Source organism: Rhinolophus sinicus, linkage group LG07 (genome assembly GCF_036562045.2).
Source record: "Rhinolophus sinicus isolate RSC01 linkage group LG07, ASM3656204v1, whole genome shotgun sequence".
NCBI lineage: Eukaryota > Metazoa > Chordata > Mammalia > Chiroptera > Rhinolophidae > Rhinolophus > Rhinolophus sinicus.
Window position 1 is genome coordinate 73305414 of NC_133757.1, and position 21952 is coordinate 73327365.

A 21952-nucleotide genomic window follows, 5' to 3' on the forward strand; every position below is an offset into this window, starting at 1 on the left:
ATTCTCCTTAGTGTCCCTGGCTCTATGTTGTCCGCTGCCCACCAATCTCTATGTTCTGCCAAATTAAATGTTTCTTGGGCATTGTCTCCTCACTCTCCACGTCCACTGCTCCAATTTAGGCCTTGTCATTTCCCCCTGGTCTCTGGCCTTCAGCCTTGCCCCCTCTATGCCACCCCCTCCTGGTAATAGAACCCAGTAACAGAAACACCTGATGGGGCAGGTACTATTAGCATCCTCACTCACAGGTGAAGCAGCTAAGGCTCAGATAACTTTGGTCACGAGCCTGGGGCCACTGGTAAGAGGCCAGGCAGTTTGGCTCCAATCTAAGATCTTAACCGACACACCAGGAGCAAGGGCCCTGGGGGACATGTCTCAGTGTACAGCAGGGACTGGCTCATTCTCCGTGACCTCAGCTGAGCACACAGTAGGGGCAATGCCTGGGAACCTGAGAGTTCTGGAGACCTGTGCCTGTGTGTACGTGTGGATGCATGTGTATGCATGGGGTGTCTTTCAGGAACCAGACTCAGCAGTGCACACAGCAGAAATATACAGAAGACATGGAGGACTTACACATAGTAGGAGCAGCCCAGGGGGAGAGGCTGTGGGAGGGAACCTCGTAGGGAAAAGGAGGGGTGCCAGAACAGGCACCCCGGGAGTGCACCCAGCACTTGGAGGTCCTGTGGCCTGGAACCAGCACTGAGTGAGACTTCAGGTGAACTTGCGGACGGCACTCAGAGTGTGGGGAGCTTGGCCTGGGGCTGGGCACACAGGTCATTGTGACAAGTCCGGTCCCAGCCATCCTGAGCATGAATGCTAGGGCGAGGAGCCCCTAAACCCAAAGATGACATGGGTTCAGTTCTAAAATGGGAAGATTTATTAAGAATGACTGTTCAAGGGTTATCAGTGCACTACTGTCCCACCCCTTGGGGGTGCAGCAGTCCAGTGTGTGGCCCTGGGAGTCCAGGGGGACCCAGAGGGTCACAGGCATAGCAGCAGGCAGAGGGGGAGTGAGCCACCCCCACAGGGCCCAGCCCCGGGGGGATCCCTCTGCAGGTCCTCAGGTGTCCACAGCTGAGCTGGGCGGGTCCTGTGGCAGACAGTGTCGGTGCCTGAGAATTGACTTCTCCTCCTCCTGTAGGGACAGTGTCACACACGCGCATGTCACACAGCACAGGACCCTGGGACACATCACTCAGTACCCATCTGCCGCGTCACCCCATGTCGTGGGGGCCCCGGGCCGCCTGCTCTCACCATCTCTGAGGCAGTGCTGGGGCTGGCGCCCTCAGGGGAGCCGCCTTCATCGCGAGAGCAGTCAGGTCCCGCGTCCTCCTCATATTCCGTCAGGCAATCCGACTCCTCCCCTGGAATTCAGTGAGGAAGTGAGGGGGCACAGACTGGTCTGCCATCTGTAGCCATATCCCACACACCCCAGGCCAGCCCTACCCTCCTGGGGCGCCCTCAGCCCCTTACCATCAGCACAGCCGTCGGACACGTAGGTGGCGGGGGGCTCGATCCTGGACACGATCTCTGCCAAGTCGGTGAAGCCAGAGCTGGGGAAGGCCAGCACCTGGGGGGCAGCACGAGTGAGTCTGGGGTCCTGGGGTGTCAGAGGACAGGTGAGTCTCGGGGACCCCTGGGGTCCTGGGGTATCAGAGGATGGGTGAGTCTCGGGGGCCCCTGGGGTCCTGGGGTGTCAGAGGATGGGTGAGTCTCGGGGGTCCCTGCCGTCCTGGGGTGTCAGAGGATGGGTGGTGTCTTGGGGCACAGAGGTTTTGGGGGGAACTCTCTAGTTGGAGGGCTCAGTGAAACCCAGGGAGGTCCAGGATCAGTTGAGGTTTGAGGGAGACCCAGAGGAGCTGGGCGAGTCCCGGGCTTACGTCTGCTCGGCGGCTCTCGATGAGGTCAGCAGACCGCCGGTCTGTGAGCATCTTTTCAATGACGTCGCCACGGCTCCAACCCCCGAACACAGCCTTCCCATACTGGTAGCCCACATCCTGCAGGAAGCAAGGGGCTGGAGCCATCCATGTCTGCAACCCCCACCCCGGATGTTCTTCTCTGACTCGTCCTCTTTGTTTATTCCCACTTTGCCTGCTCCTTCCCTGGCCCCTCAAAAGCTTCCTGTTCTGGGGGAGCTGATATTTGAGACTAACCCTATTTCAGAATCACGGAGATACCTGCCCCTGTGTCTCCCATCCTGTGCCCCTGCAGGACATTACCAATCATTCTTTCCCACATAGCCCCACGCACTGTGCCAAGTACCAAATGACATGAGATGGTGGTAGGCAAGCTTATTTTCAGTTCTTCAAATATGCAGTACATTCATGGATATTGCCACCTCCCAGGCCCACAACAGACATCACTAATCCATCAGGGCACACTTTCCCAGTGAGCCTGGAAAAGGCATCATTTTCACTTAGGGCTCTGGGCAGCAGCTAGTGATCAATTGTGGTAGGCATGGGCTATGCCACATTTTTCAGGGTCAGTGGCACAGGACATATACACTGCTCCATCCCTCTCCCAGACTTGTGACAGATACTACTATTTGATCACTAATCTCATTCCCACCAATGCAGAAGCAGCATTAGAAATTTCTACATGGTGCTTCAGGCAGTGTGGCTGGCAGATACGAAACTAGTTCCTACATAGCACATGGGCAGCCAGCCACATCCCCTTGTCACAGCCACCACAGACATCATTAATCGATTACTGTTCTACTCCCTACAGATCCCACTTGGGAATGGAGCCCTAGAACCCTTCCCTTCATGTTGTTCTGGGTTTTCAGTAGTAAAGCTTTGCCAGGCCCCCACACTGGCACCAGGCCATTCCCACTTGCTCACATAGATCTGGTCGAACTTCCCAAAGTCCATGGTCTTGAAGCAGTCAATGGGGGGGCGCAGGTACTCGCAGTAGGAGCTGGACTTGACAACCTCCAGCTGCCGTACACAGGACACATAGGCCAGGCGAGACTGGATCTCGGCCATGTCTGGAACCTTGATCTTGTCCGCCCAGGGGTTTAGCCGCTTCCATAACAGCCACCAACCAGACAGGCTGTCCCCATAGGTGCTGAGGTCCGTCTCATCCTGGCTCCCCACGTCGATGGCAATGACTGTCTTGGCACCCATACTGCGGGCGATGTCCGCTGTGGGGCCCAGGGGGGGTCAGCGGGCAGCTCCCCACCAGAGCCCTGGCAGGGAAGTTCAACCCAGTCCCACCGACACCATCATGCAAATGGTCACACAAAAAACCCACGCGAACAACATGCTGGTATGCAAAGGGCATGGAAATCTATGCAAATAGCATGGAAATCAATGCCAATGACATCAAGAAGGTGGGGTCAGATGTTGGAGCTTTTAGGTGGGGAACCATGACCAGAAGGATGGAGAAGATGGAGGCAGAAGGACAAAGTCGTTGAGAAAGAAGATATGAGAACATACGTGGAAGGAGAACAATGCAGAGAGAGAGGGATCAAAGACACAGGGAGACAGAGATACAGGGAGATTGATGGGTGAAGAAACAGAGAAATGTGAAGTAAAGACAGCAGGACACAGAGCCACAGGAAACAAATGCAGTGGAACAGAGGCAGCAAGAGATTAGGGAGAAAAAGAGATATCTGGAGTCAGAGACCTGGAAGGGAAGAATCCAGGTGGAAACAAGGACCTTGGGGCTATGACAAGGTACAGAGAGTCAAGAACAGGGACAAGGAAACACAGAAAAACAAGACAGAGTGTGTGAGTGGGGGTGATGGCCCAGCACAGAGGGTGATATGTCCATGGGTCCGTGTGGCCCACTGAGGGTCCCTGAGTGGCTCTGGGGGACCCTGGGGGAACAGGGACAGGATCCTACAGCCAGGCCAGCCCAGAAAAACACAGAGTCTCTGTCAGACTTCACATGTGTCCCTCACGAGCTTGTTCGTACGTCTGGGTACACGTGCCCATGTCCACGTGTCTGTGTGCATCTAATGTGTCCCTCATCTGTGTGCATCTCCTGTCCATGTGTGTTTGGGAACAGACACAGCTCTGCATGTGCATGCATCTCTGTGCACACCCCTGGGCCTGTATTCACTTCAGTCCTTGTGCACCTGGACCAACCTCTGTGTTTCCTTGTGCATCCAATGTGCCTGTCCACCTATGGCTTTGTACACACACGCCTGTGTTAGTGCGTGTTATGTGTTCAGAGAACCTATACAGGAGTTGGCAACCTTTTTCTGGAAAGGCCAAGAGATCAAATAATTTTGGCTTTGCAGGCCACGTGGTCTCTGTCACAACTACTCAACTCAGCCATTGCAGTGAAAAAGCAGCCACAGACAAGAAGTAAATGACTGGGTGTGGCCATGTGTCAATAAAACTTTATTTACAAAATCAGGCCGGGAGCCGGATTTGGCCTGCAGGGCTTAGTTTGCCAACCCATGGCCTACGAGACTGCAAGTATGTGTGTGCAGCCACAGTACAAATCTACTTGTGTACGCATGCTTCTGGGCATATAAAATTTTAAATTGCAAACCCACCCACCTTTCATCTGCACAGTCAATGGGCATGAAAGCTTAACTAGGTTTCGTACACCCCACCTGTCTTCGGGTGTACACTCATGTACATTTTATGCAATGTGCTAGGTGAGTGTGGATAGATTGGCATGTGAGGACACATGCACTGTTTTACCAGCGCATGTGTTGACCACGAGCACACGTGAGTATCATACTTGCCACGTGAGCATCTGCGAGAACGTGTATATGAGCACATATGCAGCTGCTGTGCACACAGAAAGGTACCCTGTTCTTTCCCCATGTACCTTGCTGTGTGCATGTGTGTCTGTGTGCATCTGTTTACGTCTTAGCACATGGGTACACTTTTCATCTACACACATTCCTGTCTGCGGGAACACCACATACCTGCTCGTGCATGTGTGTGAGTACGTGTGCATACATACCCCTGCACAGGTCTGCTTGCTCGCATGTCCTCCTGTGCGCGTCTGTGTGTGCCTGTGCGTGGACCCATCAGCTCATGGGTTTACCTGTGTGCGTGTGTGCACATGCGTGAGCGGGCAGCCACTTGCCTGGCAGGTTGTTGATGTAGCCGCCGTCCATGAGGAGGTGCCCGTCCTTCGGGTCGCACAGTGGGGGCAGGTAGCCCGAGAGCGTCATGCTGGCGCGCACGTACCGCCACAGGGAGCCTGCCCAGCGGACACACAGACACAGACACGCACAGACACTCTCAGACACGCTCAGAGGCCCGGCCAGCCCGGTGGGCTCGCTGACCTGGCACGTTGTTGACATAGCACCCGTCCACCAGCAGGTGCCCGTCCTTGGGGTCGCAGAGTGGGGGCAGGTAGGGGCAGTAGGAGGCACTGGCCCGGACGTAGCGCCACACGCAGCCTGCAGGGACGGCGTGAGGGGGTGAGGCGCCCGACTAGTCTTCTGGCCCCCACCCGATAGACATACCTGGGACCTCTGGGGCATTAGTGGGTGACGGTTAGTGCTCGGCAATGAGGTCAGGGCAGACGGTCACTCGTGTTAAGTGTCAGATGCTCAGCTGCCCTCCCTGTCCCTCCCCCCACGCGGTCACAGTGGTTGTTGTGGGGCCAGCCAGGGACCTACCATCTTTATGGACACGCATGGCCGAGGCAGTGATGTCCGTAGTCACATTGAAGTATGGCAACCACAGGTCCTATGGAGACAGGAAGCAAGGTGGCGGTGGGATGGGGACACCTGTGGGGAGGGGCAGGGGCGGAGTGGGCCGGGGTGGGGTGGGGGGGCACACACCTCAACCTGCTTGTCCTGGAAGACGCGATGGATGCTGCGGTTGAAGGCTGATCCCGTGAACATGGACGTGACAGGGTACGTGAGGTCCAGCACAGGCTCCAGTACGGAAGTCATGCTCTAGGGGCAAGGGAGGCAGCTAGGGTCAAACAGGGGTCACTTGGGGGTCACCATCAAGGTGGTCACTAAGGATGCTGATTGCTCAAGCTGGGAGTTGGGGCTTAAGGTCACTAGCGGGGGGTGGGGGGAGGGGGGGAGATAGGGAGAGGGGGGTGGTGTCACAGGGGCTCATCTAAAGTCCTGGATATATCTCTTAAAGGTCCACAAATTAAGTCAGGAAAAGATCAGGAGAAGCCCAAAAACACCTCTGTGATCAGGTTTCAGGGTGCTCCTGGGGTGAGGAGACCAACCCAACACACACCTTGGCCCACTCCCGGGCCCGCTGCTTAGTGCGGCTGGCGCTTCGCTCCTCAGCATACAGTGCCCCAATGAAGGAGCCGATGGATGTGCCGCCAACTAGGTCGACAGGAACCCCCACTTCCTCTAATGCCTTCAGTACCCCAATGTGTGAGCAGCCCCTGCAAGGGGGAGGAGATCTGGTTACCAACTGAAAATCCCGTAGGCTGCGTCCCCAGGAAACTCCCTTCTCCTATCACCCTCCTGGCCAGGAACAAGATGCCAACTCCGCCCCTACGGGAATCTCACCCAGAGTAAGCTCCACCCTACAGGCAACCGGGCCCCGCCCCTGCCTGCACTGGCCCCACCCCCTCACCTGGCTCCGCCCCCGCCCAGCACCAGAGCAATGGTGTTGCCCGTGAGCACCCGTGCCAGGCGGGAAAAATCACTGTGCCGGTCCACGCGCCTTGAGAAAACCTTCTCGTACAGCTCATGCTGGGACGGGGAGAGAGAGATGACCCGTAATGATGAGGGTGTAGGAGGTCGCATTTGGACCTCCATGGCCCCATCCTCACAGGTCCCTAACCGATGCCCCTCCAGCAGCCACGCCCCAGAAAGATCTGGAGAGGGACCTTTTCTTTGGATCCTGCCCTTACCAGCTTGGCAGGGCTGCGGCGCGAGAAGAGGCGGCGGGGACAGCGCAGGTGTAGGTGCCCAGAGCACCAGCTGCGCATGTTGAGCCACTCCACAGTGCGTGTGGGGCCCGGGCCCTCCTCACGGTGCAGCAGGACCAGCTGCTTGAGGGCGCGCACTGCGGTGTTCTCCAACATCTGCTCTAGCTGCGAGGGAGCAGAGGGCAGGTATCACCAATCACGGGTCATTTCCTCCCCGCCCAACACACCTGGACAAGCATGAGACCCTAGGGTGCACGTGGCCTGGTGCAGGCACTGGAGGGCAGGGGACGGGGCCCAGGGGAGGGGTCACTGCGCATGGTCTCCGGACCTGGCCCAGCGTGGGCTCCTGGTCGCCCAGGCCCACAATGAGGATGCAGTCGGCCTGGCGCAGGCAGCGCACGGTCCAGGGTGTCAGTGACGAGTCTGTCTGGTAGAGCACGATGCGGTGGGTGTCCTCCTGCTGGGCCAGCCACCCTGACAGCCGGAATTCTTGGATGCTGGGGTTGGGGTGGGGGTGGGGGAGTGTCATCCTGGGGCTGGTCAGGAGTTGCACACCCCGAGACCACTATAGCTCCACTGCTGGGGGGAGGGGGAGTTAGACACCCAGGCTCCCACAACATACGCCCTCCAGAGGCAGATTCACCCCACTGACTGGATGGGTGAAGAGTATGCTCCTTGGTTCACAGCCTAGAACTGGAACCGGATCTGAAAGAATCCTAACCTTCAAGCTCATTCCTTGAACCCCCCCAACCCCCTGCACCCCAACACACACCTGTCCAGTGCAGAGGCCCCCAGGCGTGCCCGGATGATGTCACTGTTGAGGAGGAGTGTGGGGCCTGAGGATGGGTGAGGAAGGGGGTTAGGAACCCAAGTCAACAGAGCTGGGGGCCTCTCTCAGAACAGAATACCCCCCCACTCCTGTGGTTCCGACCTGCCCCACTCCCTGCGGGCCCACCAGGTCTCTCCACTCATTGGCCAATGCCCCACCCATATGCGCCTTACCCCACAGACCAGTGGCCAGCCCTCACCCACGCCCCTTCTCCCGACTGACCGATGGCTTGCAAAGCATGCTGCAACTCCAGCATGAAGGCCACCATGGGCACCTCGGCACACACAGGCAGGACTGCCACCGTTGCCAGGTTGCTGGCTGGGTTGGTGAGCTCCGAGTGAGTGGGGACACCCAGCCCCGAGCCTGTTGAGACCGCAAAGAATGAGATCTGCTGTGCAGCCTCCTATCTGCAGAGGGAGATCCTCTTTCTCCTCCTCAGAAATCCCTGCCCTTGTCCCTCAGCTGAGGCTTAGTGGAGCCACAGTGAAAGTCATGGCCTGGACCCACAGCCTCACACTTTCTCCTCTCCTGATAAGACCTAGACATCCGACCTTCAATTTTGGCCCGATTGTGCTCAATGGCATCCATTAAACAAGTCTACAACCATTCCGATTCCCCACTGTGCCTGCATAGACCTAGCGGTGCCCCACCCTATTCTGGCCTGGGTGCCTCTGTTCACTGAAGGGACTTGAACACAAAACTGGGCAGAAACAAATATATTTCTGACCCATCTATTGTTTCCCAGATTCTCCCTTAATACCTTAGACACCCATTAACCTCCATCTCCTGTGTGAACTTCTCAATGCCTCCTCCCCTCCAGCTGCTTCCCATAACAGTCTGAATAGGCTCCAATGCCTTTCCATGCCCCCCAGCCCCTATGTGACTTGCCCCAGTCTTGTTACTCCCCGTTGCTCACTTTCCTCCTCGAAGTGTTTCAAAATCACCAAACGCTGTGTGCAGAGTTTTTGAAGTTCTCTTCAATGTCCAGCCTCATCTTATTTATCAAGTGTCAGATCATTGTCCTCTGAAAAGCCTCCCTCCCTTCCTCTGCTAGCCACCCTCCATCAAGACCCTGTTGTTTTCTTCACAGTGCTTATGTGAGGTGTTGCCTACCAGGCTGTAAACACCTTTAGGGGCCTTGTCTGCCTTGTGCACTCTCCCACTCCTGTGCCCCAAATAGTGCCTAGCACATAGTAGGTGCACACGGGAAAATTCCTTTTCTGTAGAACATCAACAGAAAGGTTCTCAGGAATCCAAGATCTTAGCATCTGTGCCCCCATAGATGCCCAAGCATCACGTCAAGGGTGGCCAGGGCAACCAGGAGGGAATGAATAGGCCATTTGTACATACTGTGCAAAACTGGGGCAAAAAGGATGGGGAAAGACCCTGGATATGGGGTGGTTCTCGGCCATTGCTCACCACCGCCACCACCATGTGGGAGCCAGGTGTCAGGGGCGATAGGGCAGAAGCCCCTGGGGGAAAAGGAGTTTAGAGATTGCCAATCTCAAGCCCTAATTTCTGCACGCCTCGAATCGGACTCCATTTCCCAGTGCGCCATAGCTCATAGAAACTACACCTCCCAATATGCGCCAAGACAAGGAAAACCACACTTCCCAGCATGCACCCAACGAAACAGGTAACTTCAGAAACCACTTCCCAACATGCCTTGGGCCCCCAAACACCGATACATGAACTCCATCTCCCAGCACACTCTGGTCTAGGATGCAGACTCCATAGGACTCTTCAGGAAGTCCTAACACTCAGAACAAAGTTCATCCCTAAAGTCTCCACCCCCCAACACAACTGATATTTCAGATTTTATAAACAAGCATGCCCTGGGCCTAACACTCTGTTTCCCGGCATGCCCAGGAACACTAACTCCATCACACCGCAGCCGCCGGATCTCGGTCTCACTTCCGGTTTCAAACCACGCCCAGTTCAGGGCTTCCCTCTCCCAGCTTGTCCTAAGCGTCGGACTACATTTCCCAGCATTCCCGGGCACCGTCCGGCTCTCACCTGGGAAGGGTCCTTGAAGCTGCTGCAAATTCCCCAGAATTTTCTGGCTCAGCAGATGTATGAGGCGGGTCACGACCTGGGGCATCAGAGGTCAGCAGTCCATGAGACTTGAGGGGCAGCTGTGCGAACCTTACCTTTCCTCCTGTTACCTGGGCCCCACCTCCAAGAGCCCCACCTTCACGTTGCCTCCTCCCTAGGGCCCCAACCTCCATAAGTTAGGCCCTGCCACCTCTGGGGCCCCCCCGCACAGACTCCCCCCATCAATCCCGCCTCCATTAGGAAACCATAGCACATGCCAAGAGCCGCACCTGCGGGTATCGTCGTTTGATGTGGCCCAGGGTGCCCTCGGGGAGTTTGGCCAGCTCCGTGTCGCGCACCGCGTGCACTGTGGTGGCGCGCGGCTGTCGTGTCAGCGCCTCCACCTGGGGAACCGTGTGCTTAACCGGGGCTGCTTGGGCCCGGAGGCCAGGGATAAGTAAGGGGGAGGCCAACAATGCAGCAAATAGGGCAGTACCGTTCTATCCAGAGTTCCCCAAGATACGTATGGAGGGAACCAAGCCTCACTACCCATTAGAGCTCCGGGGAAGGGGAGAGGGAGAGGACATGGATCCACCCAGGAGGGGGTTCCCTCTTGTGATGCAGAGAGGTCTAGGGTGGAGGTCAGATCAGAGTGACCACCCCGATGAGGTTCCCCCACCGCAGCCCACAGAAAGAAGCTAGGAAAAGTGGAATGGCGAGGTCACAGGTCCGGTGCTGCGTTCCCCGGGCCGATGTGTATGTTGGGGGTGGTGAGACAAACTGGACTGGGAGAGATCAGAAGTAAGTGGGTGGGGCCGTGCTCACCACACCGATGAGATCCCCTCGGCCGTACTCTCCCACCAGCTCCTTCTTGCCACTGCCACGCTGGATGACGCTGCGCAGCCGCCCATTGAGCACAATGTAGGTGCAGTCGGAGCGGTCGCCCTGCCTGGGGTGGGGGGCGGGTCATACAGGGTCAGGCAGTGACCTAGGCAGCGTCTGAGTGTCGAGGTGGCAGTGGGGGTTGCACCTGTACAGCGCGCGTCCCGCCTCCACCGCCGTCCAGTCAATAGCAAAGTCCATCTGGCGCACGAAGGGTGACATCCTCGCCGCCACCGTGTGCGCGGCGCTCAGCACCACACTAGGCTGTGCACGCATGATCCTGTAGACAAAGGGTGGGGGTGCATGGGCCAGGGACACCCTGGAACTGCCCTTAGGGAGGGAACAGAGCAGGTGATGGCCTGGAGTTGGGGCTGGAAAGGCTCAAAGCTGCCCTGTTAAGGTGTAAGCCGTCCAGAGGGATGGCCTCTCCCATGGCAGAATGGAGTTTGGTCAGGGCCCTCTAAGCGCCACTCCCACCCCAACATGGGGCCCAGTCATACTCATAGAAGTCAGACTTGGAGATCCGCAGGAAGGTACAGTCGCGCTGGGCTCGCAGCGTGAAGATGAGGGGCTCACCAGTGAGCACAGCCAGCTGCCCAACCAACTCCCCGGGCTGTGCCACGAACAGGCACACATCCTCGGCCTTGTCGATCATGCGCTGGTAGACGTGCAGGCAGCCCCAGAGTATGAAGTGCAGGCTCACATCCTGTGGGGGCAGGGATCAAGAGATGGGCATGGGGGCAACGCCCCCACTGCCAACTCAGGTCAATGCACTCCAAAGGAAGCGATGGAGAAGGGAGTGAAGGCTTTGCATAGCTCAGCTGAGCAGCATGTGTCTCAATATTATTCAGTACCCAGGGCAGACATTGCTAATGGATCACCAAACTTTGAGCCTATATTAAGGCCCAGGAATTCTTTCCAACACAACCAATTAGAGGCTGCAAGGACGGGCTACCTAAGGACATGGCTGAATTTAAATTTCTTTTGCTTACGCTGGGCAACTGGACAGCCACATGGAAGAATAAAGTTGGACCCTCAACTCTCACCGTATCAAAATGAATCAAGGATATGAATGTAAGAGCTAACACTATAAAACTATTCGAAGAAGATATAGGGGTCCACCTACATGACCTTGAATTTGGCAATGGATTCTTCGATAAGACACCAAAGGCATAAGCAACAAAATAAAAAATAAATTGGACTGTATTAAAAACAAAAGCTTTTGAGCTTCAAAGGACACTATCAAGAAAGTGAAAGGACAACCGACAGTATGAGAAAAAAAATTTGCCATCTGCCAAGGGTCTTGAATCCAGAATATATACAGAAATCTTACAACTCAATAATAAAAAAGACAAACAACCCAATTTAAAAATGGGCAAAGGATCTGAATAGACTCTTTTCCAATGGCCAATAAACACATGAAGAGATGCTCAAAATCATAAATTATTAGATAAATGCAAATCAAAACCATAATGAGATGCGACTTCACACTCACTAGGAGGGCTAAGATCAAAAAGTGTTAGGATGTAGAGAAATCAGAACCCTCAGACACTGCTGGTGGAAATGTGAAATGGTGTAGCCACTTTGGAAAATGGTACTCAGAATTAAAAGTAGAGCTGCCACATGATCCAGCAATTAGACTCCTAGGTATATACCCAACAGAAATGAAAACATGGTCCACACAGAAATTGGTACACAAATGTTCATACCAGCATTATGCATAATGCTGTTTCTACCAAAAGGTGGAAATAACCCAAATGTCCATCAACAGGAATGGATAAGCAAAATGCTAAACATCCACACAATGCAATATTATTCAGTCATAAAAAGGACTAAAGCACTGACACTCGCTACAACGTGGATGGACCTTGAACATACGTTCCTCAGTGAGACAAGCCAGACACACCAGGCCACACAGTGAAATGTCCAGAACAGGCAAATCTATAGAAACAGATTAGTAGTTGCTTAGGGCTGGGGTGGGGTTAAGAGGTAGGAGATTGATATCTAAAGGGTATGGGGTTTCTTTTCAAGGTGAAGAAAATGTTCTAAAATTGATAGCGGTGACAGTTGCACAACTCTGAATGTACTAAAAACCACTGAATTGTACTCTTTAAATGGATAGATTGCATAGTACGTGAACTACATCCAATAAAACTATGACACACAAAAAAAAATCCCCTTTGCTGCTGGTTCCCTTGTCCCACTCCATCCCTGTTGACTTCCTTGTTTCCTAGAAATCAGCATCTTTCTTCCCACCACCGGATATTTTGTTTTCTTCCCACCACTGGGACAAGTTGTTCCCTCTGCCTAGAATGCTCTTTCCTCCCCTTGCACCTAGTTAATTCCTCCCCAGCCTTCCTCCTTAGCTGAAGGTCACTTCCTCAGAAATGCTGTCCTGCCTAAGCCAGACGTCTATGCACTAAGTACATAAGATTTTACAAGAACAGTGTAATCCTTTGTATGTAACGTCCATCAGAACTGTGGGTTTCCCAAGGGCAGTAGCGACCTGGTGTTTCCTGCCTCTGCAGCAGGCAGCACAGGGCCTGGGACGCAGCATACACTGCATAGGAACAGGTACCCCTCTCTTCTCTGGTTAGCCTGCCCAGCCAGAAACCTCCCTGTTCCACCCTTTTATAAACAAGGAACTGAAACTGTCCAGATATGATTTCTTCCTCATCCACCAGAGGAACCTGTCTGGCTCCCCACAAAGCCCCAGTGAATGCCAAAACACTGCACAGCCCCAGGAGACATACACACATACTGGAACCTCTAAGACAGAATTTCCAGGTTGTGATTGGGAGATGAATGGGAGTTACTTATATTAGGCTGCCATTTGCCATCAGATTGGGAAGCAAATTTCTTTACTGCAGGACTTGTCAGAGCCTTGAATACACTTAATGATGTTCATTGGGAACTTCCACCAAGGTATAAAACCACCAGCATTTCCCAAACCTCTTTGACCACGGGCCCCTTGTTTGTGATATAGGTATTCCATGAAACACATGGAGAAATACGTGTGTAAAGCATGGTTTCTCAACGTTGGCACTACTGACATTTTAGATTGGGTAATTCTGTTGTGCCGGGCTGTACTGTGCATTCTGGCATCCCTGGCCTCTACCCATTAGATGCCAGTGGCAGCCTCCCAAGTCAGAAATGTCTCCACACTGCCAAATGTCCCTGGCGGGCAAAAATGTCCCTGGTAGAAAAGCATCCGTATAAAGTTTCAGAGGTGGACACAGCACAGTCCCTAACAAAGTCATGCCAACCCTGAGAAGCCCTGCGTGGCTGCATACTAGCCTGCTGGGTTGAGCCTAACACGGTCTCCCAGATAAGCAGGGTCTAAGGGCTCCCCAAGAGCCACTGCGGGACCCAACTTCCTCAGCCTGTCCTCAGTAAACCACACACAGCTGGCTAAAGCCTCACCCAACTTCCTCGCAGAAAGCAGTTCACTCCTGCAAGGAGTAGGTCTAGGCCACAGCTGGGTCAGCTGATCAGATGATATAACAATACCCCCAGCAGGTAACAGGTGGCTCATCCCGCACTCCGCCCTCCACGCAGAGCTGCAGTCTCAGTTGCCTGTCGTTTCCCGTGTCACCTCAACCTGCTGCTCCACCCCAGCCCTAGGCCTGTCACCCTTGCAAACCTTAGACAGCTCAGAACTATTTCCTCTTTAATGCTACTGGGTCGTTATTACTTCCATTCCACAGATGAGGAAGTAGAGAACTTTCTAGATGACTCGCTCAAGGTCACACAGGGACTCAGGCAGAATCCGGATTTCAGCTCTGGCCTCTCCCTCCAGAACCTGCCTCCTGACTGAGATGGTGGCCAGGTTTCAGTCTCCCCACAGGGGTTCACGGGGCAGAGTCTCCTACACCTCCTGGGAGCTACCAGCAGGCACTGAAGTCCAGCTCTGGAGGCTGGGTCATGGCCTCCGGGTCCACATTCCGATTTGTGCACATTTATTAAGTGCCCATCCCAGCAGGGGCCCAGGATTGGAAGTTAGAAAACTCAGATGTACTATGGAATTGAAACATCAGAAAATAGAGGTTGCAGGAAAGGCCAGGGCAGGTGAGAGAGATCTAGGGGTTGGAGTTCTAGGGAAAAGGTTCAAGGGTTGGAGCTGAAAGGTCGATTGGTCCAGAGGACATGGGTACGTGGGATGGGGGTCAGTTCTAGGACCCGAGGGGCAGGGGTTGGAAATCATATAATACTGAAAGGTCTACATGTAAGGTCAAAGGCAAGGATCAGAGGTCAGAGAGAGGTCTTGGGGCACAGTTGTACAGTTAGCGATCACAGGTCAGCCTCACCTGGTCCCCCTGGCGGGCGATGATGGTGCCAGCTTTGGCATGATGTAGCAAGACTCGGCCGTTCAGGAGGGAGGGGTCCTGAGGAGGGAGGGGGTTTGAGACTGGTCCAGTCAGCCCTCCCCACCCTCCGCATCATCCTGTAGCTCCCGGGCTATGGCTGCCTACCTCAATCCGCATTAGTTTGGACAGCTCCCTCTTTGCTGCCTCAAAGATACTGCTGGTCTGGCGGCCCTGGTAGGGCCCGAAGAGGCAGCCGCCGGTGGCTGATTCATCCTCACAGTAGCTATATTCGCAGGCGCCTGCTGGCTGCTCCCGGAACTCCTGAGTGGGGGTCTGTGTGGGGCAGGGCCTGTGACCTCCCTGCTCCCACCCAACTTTCCTCTTCAGGGGACTCCACCGGGGAAAGGGCAGAAAGGACAGGGCCTTACCCGAACAGGGGCTACCTGGGGTCCCCCTGAGGCCTCTTCTTGCAGAGACACAGAGATCCGGCCACGTTCATATGCCATGTCGAAATCTGAGCGGGGGCCGCCGTGCAAGCCTGCGGTGGGCAGGGGGCAATAAAAGTAATAAAGACGAGAATGACCACAACTGCAGTCTAAGCCACCACAACCTCTGTGCCAAATGCCACATCCATGCATACATGACTAACCAATGACCGCACTCTCCCTTGGAATCCTTCTCACCATGGTTGGGAGGGGACCATTTCAATGAGCACCCACAAAAAAGCCAGGAGAAAGTGCTGCCAGTGTTCCCATTTCACAGAGAAGAAAAATCTCTGGACAGCCTACGTTCCAACCAGAAGCTTAATGGCCAGCGCCTTCCCCTCCCAGGGCTCCAAACCTGAGATGTCCACTGGCATGGAGATGCAGCGGCTCAGCAGGGGGGCCGAGGGGGCTTCCAGAGATGTGGGCTTCAATGGGTCCCCTGGCAGAGACAGGCTCTTAGGATTAGGGGGTGAGGAGCTGAGAGGGGGCTGGGGAGGGGTCAACTCAGAGTCCCTGGGGACTGGGAAACTAGGAAAAGCAATTCCAATGGGTCCATGGGTCTGGGGGACTAGGCAGAGTCAGGCCTGAGGCTCTGGAGAACCAAGAAAGGGAGTAGGAGCAGAGCTCCCATGGGCTACTTAGCAGGCTGGGCTGGGCCCATCTTGGGCCCCTGGGGCCCAGGCATGGGTCATCTTGGGTACCTGTAGGTCCAGGCAGAGGGGCCCCCGTGGGATCAGGTGGCCGGCCAGGGGCCTCCCTGGGCTCCTCATTTGCCGAGGTCAGCACGCGCTTGGAGCCTCGCACGGGGCTGGTGCGGGCTGGGAGGCCCGGGCTGGGGAAGAGGCGCAGGGGCTGGATCTCCTGGGAGCAGAGAGCGCCCTTGTGGCATGTCTTAGGAGGCATGTGCCACCCCACCCTTCCAGCCCCACGCTCTCCATGAAACTCACGTGGCTGAAGAGCTCGTTGGTCAGACCCAGGTAGTTGTGAAGCGCCAGGAAGGTGACCCGCTGCAGCCTCACCATGATGATCTGCAGGTAGAAGGTCAACAGGAGAGGTTAGTGGGGGGGGGCATGGATGGGGAGAAAAGAGGTGCAACAGAGCCAAGGCCAAGGTCAGGAGCACTAAGGGGCGAGCAGGGCCAGAGACAGGCCAGGGAGAAACCCACAATGAGGTGGCAGAAGCCTGGGAGATGGGCCAAGGCAGCTAATGGGAGGAGTCGGGCAGCCACGGGAGGTCTGGCTGCTCCAGGCCCATAAGCCTGAGCACATGCTCGGTCCAGCCCACAGGTGCCTGTGATGGGTGGGGGTCCGTGAAGGGAGGAGGAAGGCCCACTGACCTGCACCACTCGCACCAGGCTCTCAGGATACTTGGTGAACACGGCAGAGAAGGCCTCCACTGGCAGCCGCAGCACCGTGGAGTCTCGGGCTGCCCGGGCGGACACAGTACGCTGGGGATGCTGGTGACCCTGGGAGTGTGGGGGGAGCACGAGGAGAACAACGGTCAGGGGCTGTGAGCCCCCTCACTGCTCCCCAACCCTTCCTGACACCAGTGCCTTGAGGGAGCACTGAAAGCATCAGGAATATATCAGAGATTGCCCCCCCCCCAAGGGGCCCTCTCCAACCCAGTCCACTGAATGTAGTCTTGTACCCTTGCCTCCTTCCCCTCACCCCTCAACTGGTCACTCACAGTGATGACATCCAGGATGCTCAGAAGGCTGTTGACGCTGTCCCCGGGGACCACTTCTTTCACCACACACTCCTTCCCATCCTGTAACATGGGGGCAGGGGGGCCAGTGACCAGGACTGCCCCCACCCTGCCCACCAGCATGCCACCCCTGGCCATGCCACTGGCCCTCGCACTCACCCAGCAGGTATTCCCTGATGCCCCAATCCCTGACCCTACTGAACCTTCCAACCAGCACCCATTATGTCCTGGCCATAACTAACTGCAACCACTGACCATGCAGACCACCCCAGATACCCTTGGGCATCTGTTCCCGACTCCTGTCTGCACATCTCGGAAGACCACCAAGCCTGCTGACTGACAGCAGTGCCTATCCCGAGTGACGGCTGCACCACTGTCCGTCTCCCTGTGGTGCCCCCGCAGGCAGCCCACTCACAGGCCCTGGCAGGCAGAGCTCCAGCAGCCCATCTTGCACCACATAGATGCTGGCGTCTGGCTGGCCGGGCCGGAAGACGTAGTCACCCTGACTGAGCCTCTGGAAGATCATGTGCCGGCAGAGCTCCAGAAAGAGTGGTTTCTCGAAGTGGCCCAGCACCCTGTTGGATGGGGTGGGGGAGGAGGAATGCAGGTCAGATGAGCCCCCAGCTCTGCAGCCCCCCTACCCCCATCCCGCCTGCACCCCGACACTCACCGGACGTTCTTGAGCATGTAGAGCACCTCAGAGGGCAGGTGGGAGTTAGCCAGGTCACCCTCCGTCAGGTCAGCCTCGAGCACCGCGGGCGGGGGCTCCTTCCGCTGCAGCGTTGGCGTCTCTTTCTGGATACGCAGGATCCTGGTGGGAGGAGAGGGGTGCAGAGGAGAGCAGGGAGAGGGCTCGGACAGACCTTAAATCACCACATAGCCCTTCCCCAGGGGACATAGAACAAGGATCAGCACACTCTGGCCCACTGGCCAAATCGGGCCACCACTTCTCTTTGTAAATAAAGTTTTATTGGCACTCAGGTACATTCTTTCATGTATGTATTGTCTGTAGCTGCTTACATGTTACAACAGTAGAGCTGAGTAGTTACAGCAGAGTTGTATGTGCCTTCACAGCCTAAGATGTTTACTATCCAGCCCTACACAGAAAACATTTGCTGACCCCTGATGTATAACTCTGAGATTGCCCCTCCACTAGCAATAGGGCCCAAAGATGGACCCTCTAGTTAGACCCCTGACATAGCTTCCAAGAGATGGGCACACCCCAGAAAAGCCACCTGTTTGTTATGGGACCCCTGACATAGTCATTCCAGTAACCACAGACTAGACTCCTGAAATAGTCTAATATAGGCAGACCCCTGGGGTCGCTTCCATTATATGAGGATACCTCAGATACCGCCTCTCTGTTCTTTATAAGGTCCCTAAGACAGGCCTTTTCCCCAAGTCTCAGAGAACCCTAAGATAACCCCTTTCATGGTCACACCAACTCCGGAGATAGCCCTCACTGCATGTGGAGAACCCAGATATATGCAGCCTCTCCACTGTTCATACACCTGGGAGAGCGCTTCCCCAGAAGTCTCAGATACTACTGTATACCCTGCATTGGTCACAAGAGGCTTGAGATAGACTCTCTAGTGTGAACAGTCTCCTGAGTTAAACCCCATGATACGGACAAATCCAGATACAGCCCCTCTTGTGAAGAGGGAGGTCCTTAGGCTAGCCTTTCCCCAGGTCAGAATGCTGAGCTAGCCCTCTGACGGACGGTCATGGCAACATCAGGGTAGTTCTTCAACTGATAGTGGAAAACCAGATACAGCCCTTCTTCTCAAGTCACAGAAAGCTGTGTGACGAACATCTGTTTATCACGGGTAGCCCTGGGATGTCACCTTAATGTGAAGACACCCTTGAGACAGACTCCATGATGTTAGGATACCCCAGAGCCAGCTCCCAACTTAGAAAGATCCCAGAGAGAGCTTTTCTCAGAGAATCTGAGGGAGCCCTTTGCTGATGACAGGAACCCCTGAGATGTCCTTCTTATGTTTCTAATGCAAGAAGCTTCTTGTGATCATTCCTAGGGGACAGAAATTCCTGACATAGCCTCTACAGCGTGAGAAGAACTCCAAGGTAGGGAACATAGAGAGGTGTTTTCTGATACAGAGAGATTGCTGAGATAACCCCTGGAGAACAGTAACTAGAGATAGCCATTCCAGCTGGTCACAGAAACACCTGAGCTAACCCTAATGAGGTAGCTCTCATGTAAGGAGACCTGTGAAACAGCCTACATGGAAATCCCTGATATAGACCCCTAAATGTATAGCAAGGGGTCTGAGATACTGATTGCAAAGCAAATAGCTCATAGATAGCCCAGGGAGGCATGTCGCCGGTAGGGGAATATCACTGAGATAGCCCTTAGGGGACAGAGACCCCAGAGACAGCCTGTCTGGTGTGGGGGAGTGCTAAGATAACCTCTCTGATGTGAGATGACTCCCAAAACAGCGAGATACACCCTTCAGTGTGGGCTGATCACTCAGAAGGCCGCTGACATAGCCCCCAGCACCAGGTACACCCAACACAACCTTACTTCTTGGCGATGTTAAGCATCTTGAGTTTCTTTTTCATGCGTGGCCGGGAAGTGGTGCAGACGGAGGTATCCACCAGGGAGGAAGTTGACTGTGACACCTAGGAAAATTAGGAGGGAGAATGGGTCAACTGTCAGTTCAGACCCCAGGGAAGAGAGGGGCCAGATCCAGAGGTCCTTAATCAAGGAGAAGGTGTTTACTAAAAGGTGTAAGTAGGTAAAGGGCAGGCCTGTGTGGTCAGCAGGAGCCCCAGGGGCTCCTAGGCTCACCTTCCGCATAATCTTCCGGCCATAGAAAAGCACTTTGTCCCTCTTCCGGAATCGATACCGCGGGCCCTCCGGGGCTGGGGTTTCTGAGAATAAGGGAGAGGGCCACTGAGCTCTGCGCGGACTCCACGCGGCCAGAGATGGGGACGCTGCGTGAAGACTCCAGCAACTCCCATCTCTACTGCCTCAGGGACCGCGCATTTCAGCTCCCCACCCCGCAGCCTCCCCAAAGGGGCCCTCTGGGTCCTCACTCGGCACTCGAAGCCTCCGCACCAGCAGGAGGATGAGCACGGCCGTGACCAGCACGGCGACTCCGGCCCCGATCATCACTCCCAGCACCTGCGGGACGAACGGCACTGGCTGTGCATCGCATACCCGCCCCGCCGAGCCCATCCCACTGTGTCACGTCCTCCCCTAAGAAAGCCACAGTCGCCTCTGGCTTCGGTGTCCCCATCCGCAGAATGGGACAGCGCAGTTCCCTCCCGTGGGGGCGCAACTCGTCCCTGCGCCTCGGCGGCCCGCGGGGCACGCCGGGAAACGTAGTTCCGCCTGAACAGAAACAGTCGGGTTCTCGCGGATCCGCGACGTTGCGCGCTGAGTACATCGGAAGTTGTAGTCCCCACGGCGCCACATACCACCCACCCACCCCACCCCATCCCCTAACCCCTACCATTCCTGTTTGTAGCGGGGCCTCCATCAGCTGCTTCAGACTGGGCGGCAGGTCTGGTATCCCCAAGTCCTGGGAATCAAGAAGCTGTAGAAGGCCGTGGAAGTCTTTACTCTGGGCCCGCCCCTCCTCTGGTGCAAGCTCTGCCCCCTTCCTGCCCGCTGCTTGGGCGGGGGACAGCTAGAGGGGCGCTGCGGACCAGACGGGTAGGGCAAATTGACCTCGGGGCCCAGGCTAGGGATAGAGATGGGTCCCTGGCTCCTCTCCTGGATCCCCTCACCTACGCACCGGGCCGACCAGACACTCTACCTGTCCAAACCCCACCCTGGGGCCAAAGGGCAATCGGCCGAGTACCCAGTCGGAAGCCAGCGCACGGATTCCCTAAGGGCACGGCTCCATCATGCCCTGCGGGGTTGACCCACCGACCCTAGGTCCCACTCCCCCCGGACTCCCTGCGAAACTGAAGCCTTAAGCCACGAGGTCGGGGAGATGTCTGGCTCCCGGTTGAAGCTTGCCCCTGGGAAGCCCCAGGTGCTGGGAAGCGTGGGAGTGCTGCCGGGAGCTCCCACACAAGGGGTCCTGGGGGATGTCAAGGTCTCGGAAGGGTCCTGGGACCCTCAGAGTGAAGTGGGCCGCAAGGTGTTACTGCTGAAGGTTGATGCTGAAGATTTACTGTCACTTAATAGTAAAGTTACGGGGACAGTGCAGAACATCACTGGGGCTCCGGAAACGACGCTGGCGCCATTGCTGGGCGACGTAACCGGGGACGCTGGAACTACTGGGGTACTGGAAAGTTACTGATTCTGAGGAATACGGGATATTTACTGAGAAAACCGGGAGCGTGGGTGGGCACGTCCCTGGGGTCATTCGAGGGTGAGCGCGGTCCTAGGGAGGGCGTCCGGGTTCATTGGAAGGTACTGGAATATTACTGGGACTTTTCTGGGAGACTGAGGATGTTTCTGGCGCCACTGGAGTATTCATAAAAATATGGAGGAGTCACTGGGCCCTTGATACATTACCTGGAAAATTCATGGGGAGCTAGTCTCCTTCCATCCTAGGGCGTACCTGGCTACCGGTGTGGAAACACCTGCCAGGAACTGGGGGGAAGGGAGCTTCAAAAAGTCGGGGGCTACCGGGAATGGCTGAAGGTAGATGTTGGGAAAGCCGAGGGCTCGCTAATGACCCCGAAGGGACGCCCTTTCGGGGACCACGGAAACCCGGACTTACCCAGAGGCCGCAGCCGGGGTCCACTCAGTGCCAACACCACTAGGGTGCCGCCCAGCGCCTCAGGCGCGGTCCCTTTAAATTGTACGCCGCAGGGCGCACCGAAGCCCCGCCCTCCGCCGTATTTGGAAGGTTGCGCGAGCCAGTTCAGTGTGGCGGCTTTAAAGGGGCCGAAGACCAGTGGGCGAAGGGAAT

At 55.7% G+C, this 21952-nt stretch overlaps 1 protein-coding gene across 4 annotated transcripts; it reads right to left on the reverse strand.

Moving 5' to 3' along the window:
- Positions 1–851: 851 nt before the first annotated feature.
- Positions 852–21867, reverse strand: PNPLA6 (patatin like domain 6, lysophospholipase). 4 transcript variants are annotated; one of them, XM_074337765.1, is made up of 34 exons: positions 21761–21867; positions 20537–20620; positions 20118–20205; positions 19870–19952; positions 19603–19700; positions 17734–17874; positions 17479–17638; positions 17046–17126; positions 16696–16824; positions 16307–16387; positions 16061–16220; positions 15715–15798; positions 15303–15412; positions 15040–15207; positions 14875–14952; positions 11068–11273; positions 10716–10847; positions 10511–10634; positions 9976–10089; positions 9668–9743; positions 7874–8014; positions 7595–7658; positions 7151–7319; positions 6805–6987; positions 6525–6643; positions 6174–6330; positions 5756–5872; positions 5591–5660; positions 5050–5166; positions 2838–3139; positions 1878–1994; positions 1471–1567; positions 1252–1361; positions 852–1132 (listed from the first exon to the last, which is right to left on the reverse strand). In XM_074337765.1, exons 2-34 carry the CDS (start codon positions 20561–20563, stop codon positions 1058–1060), a joined length of 3978 nt encoding a protein of 1325 aa, XP_074193866.1. In that variant the 5' UTR covers positions 20564–20620; positions 21761–21867; the 3' UTR covers positions 852–1057. The 4 variants fall into 4 exon arrangements, with proteins under 4 accessions (XP_074193866.1, XP_074193867.1, XP_074193864.1 ...); XM_074337766.1 differs by having other exon boundaries at positions 20537–20605; positions 21761–21845; XM_074337763.1 differs by lacking the exons at positions 20537–20620; positions 21761–21867 and having other exon boundaries at positions 20118–20390.
- Positions 21868–21952: the final 85 nt, after the last annotated feature.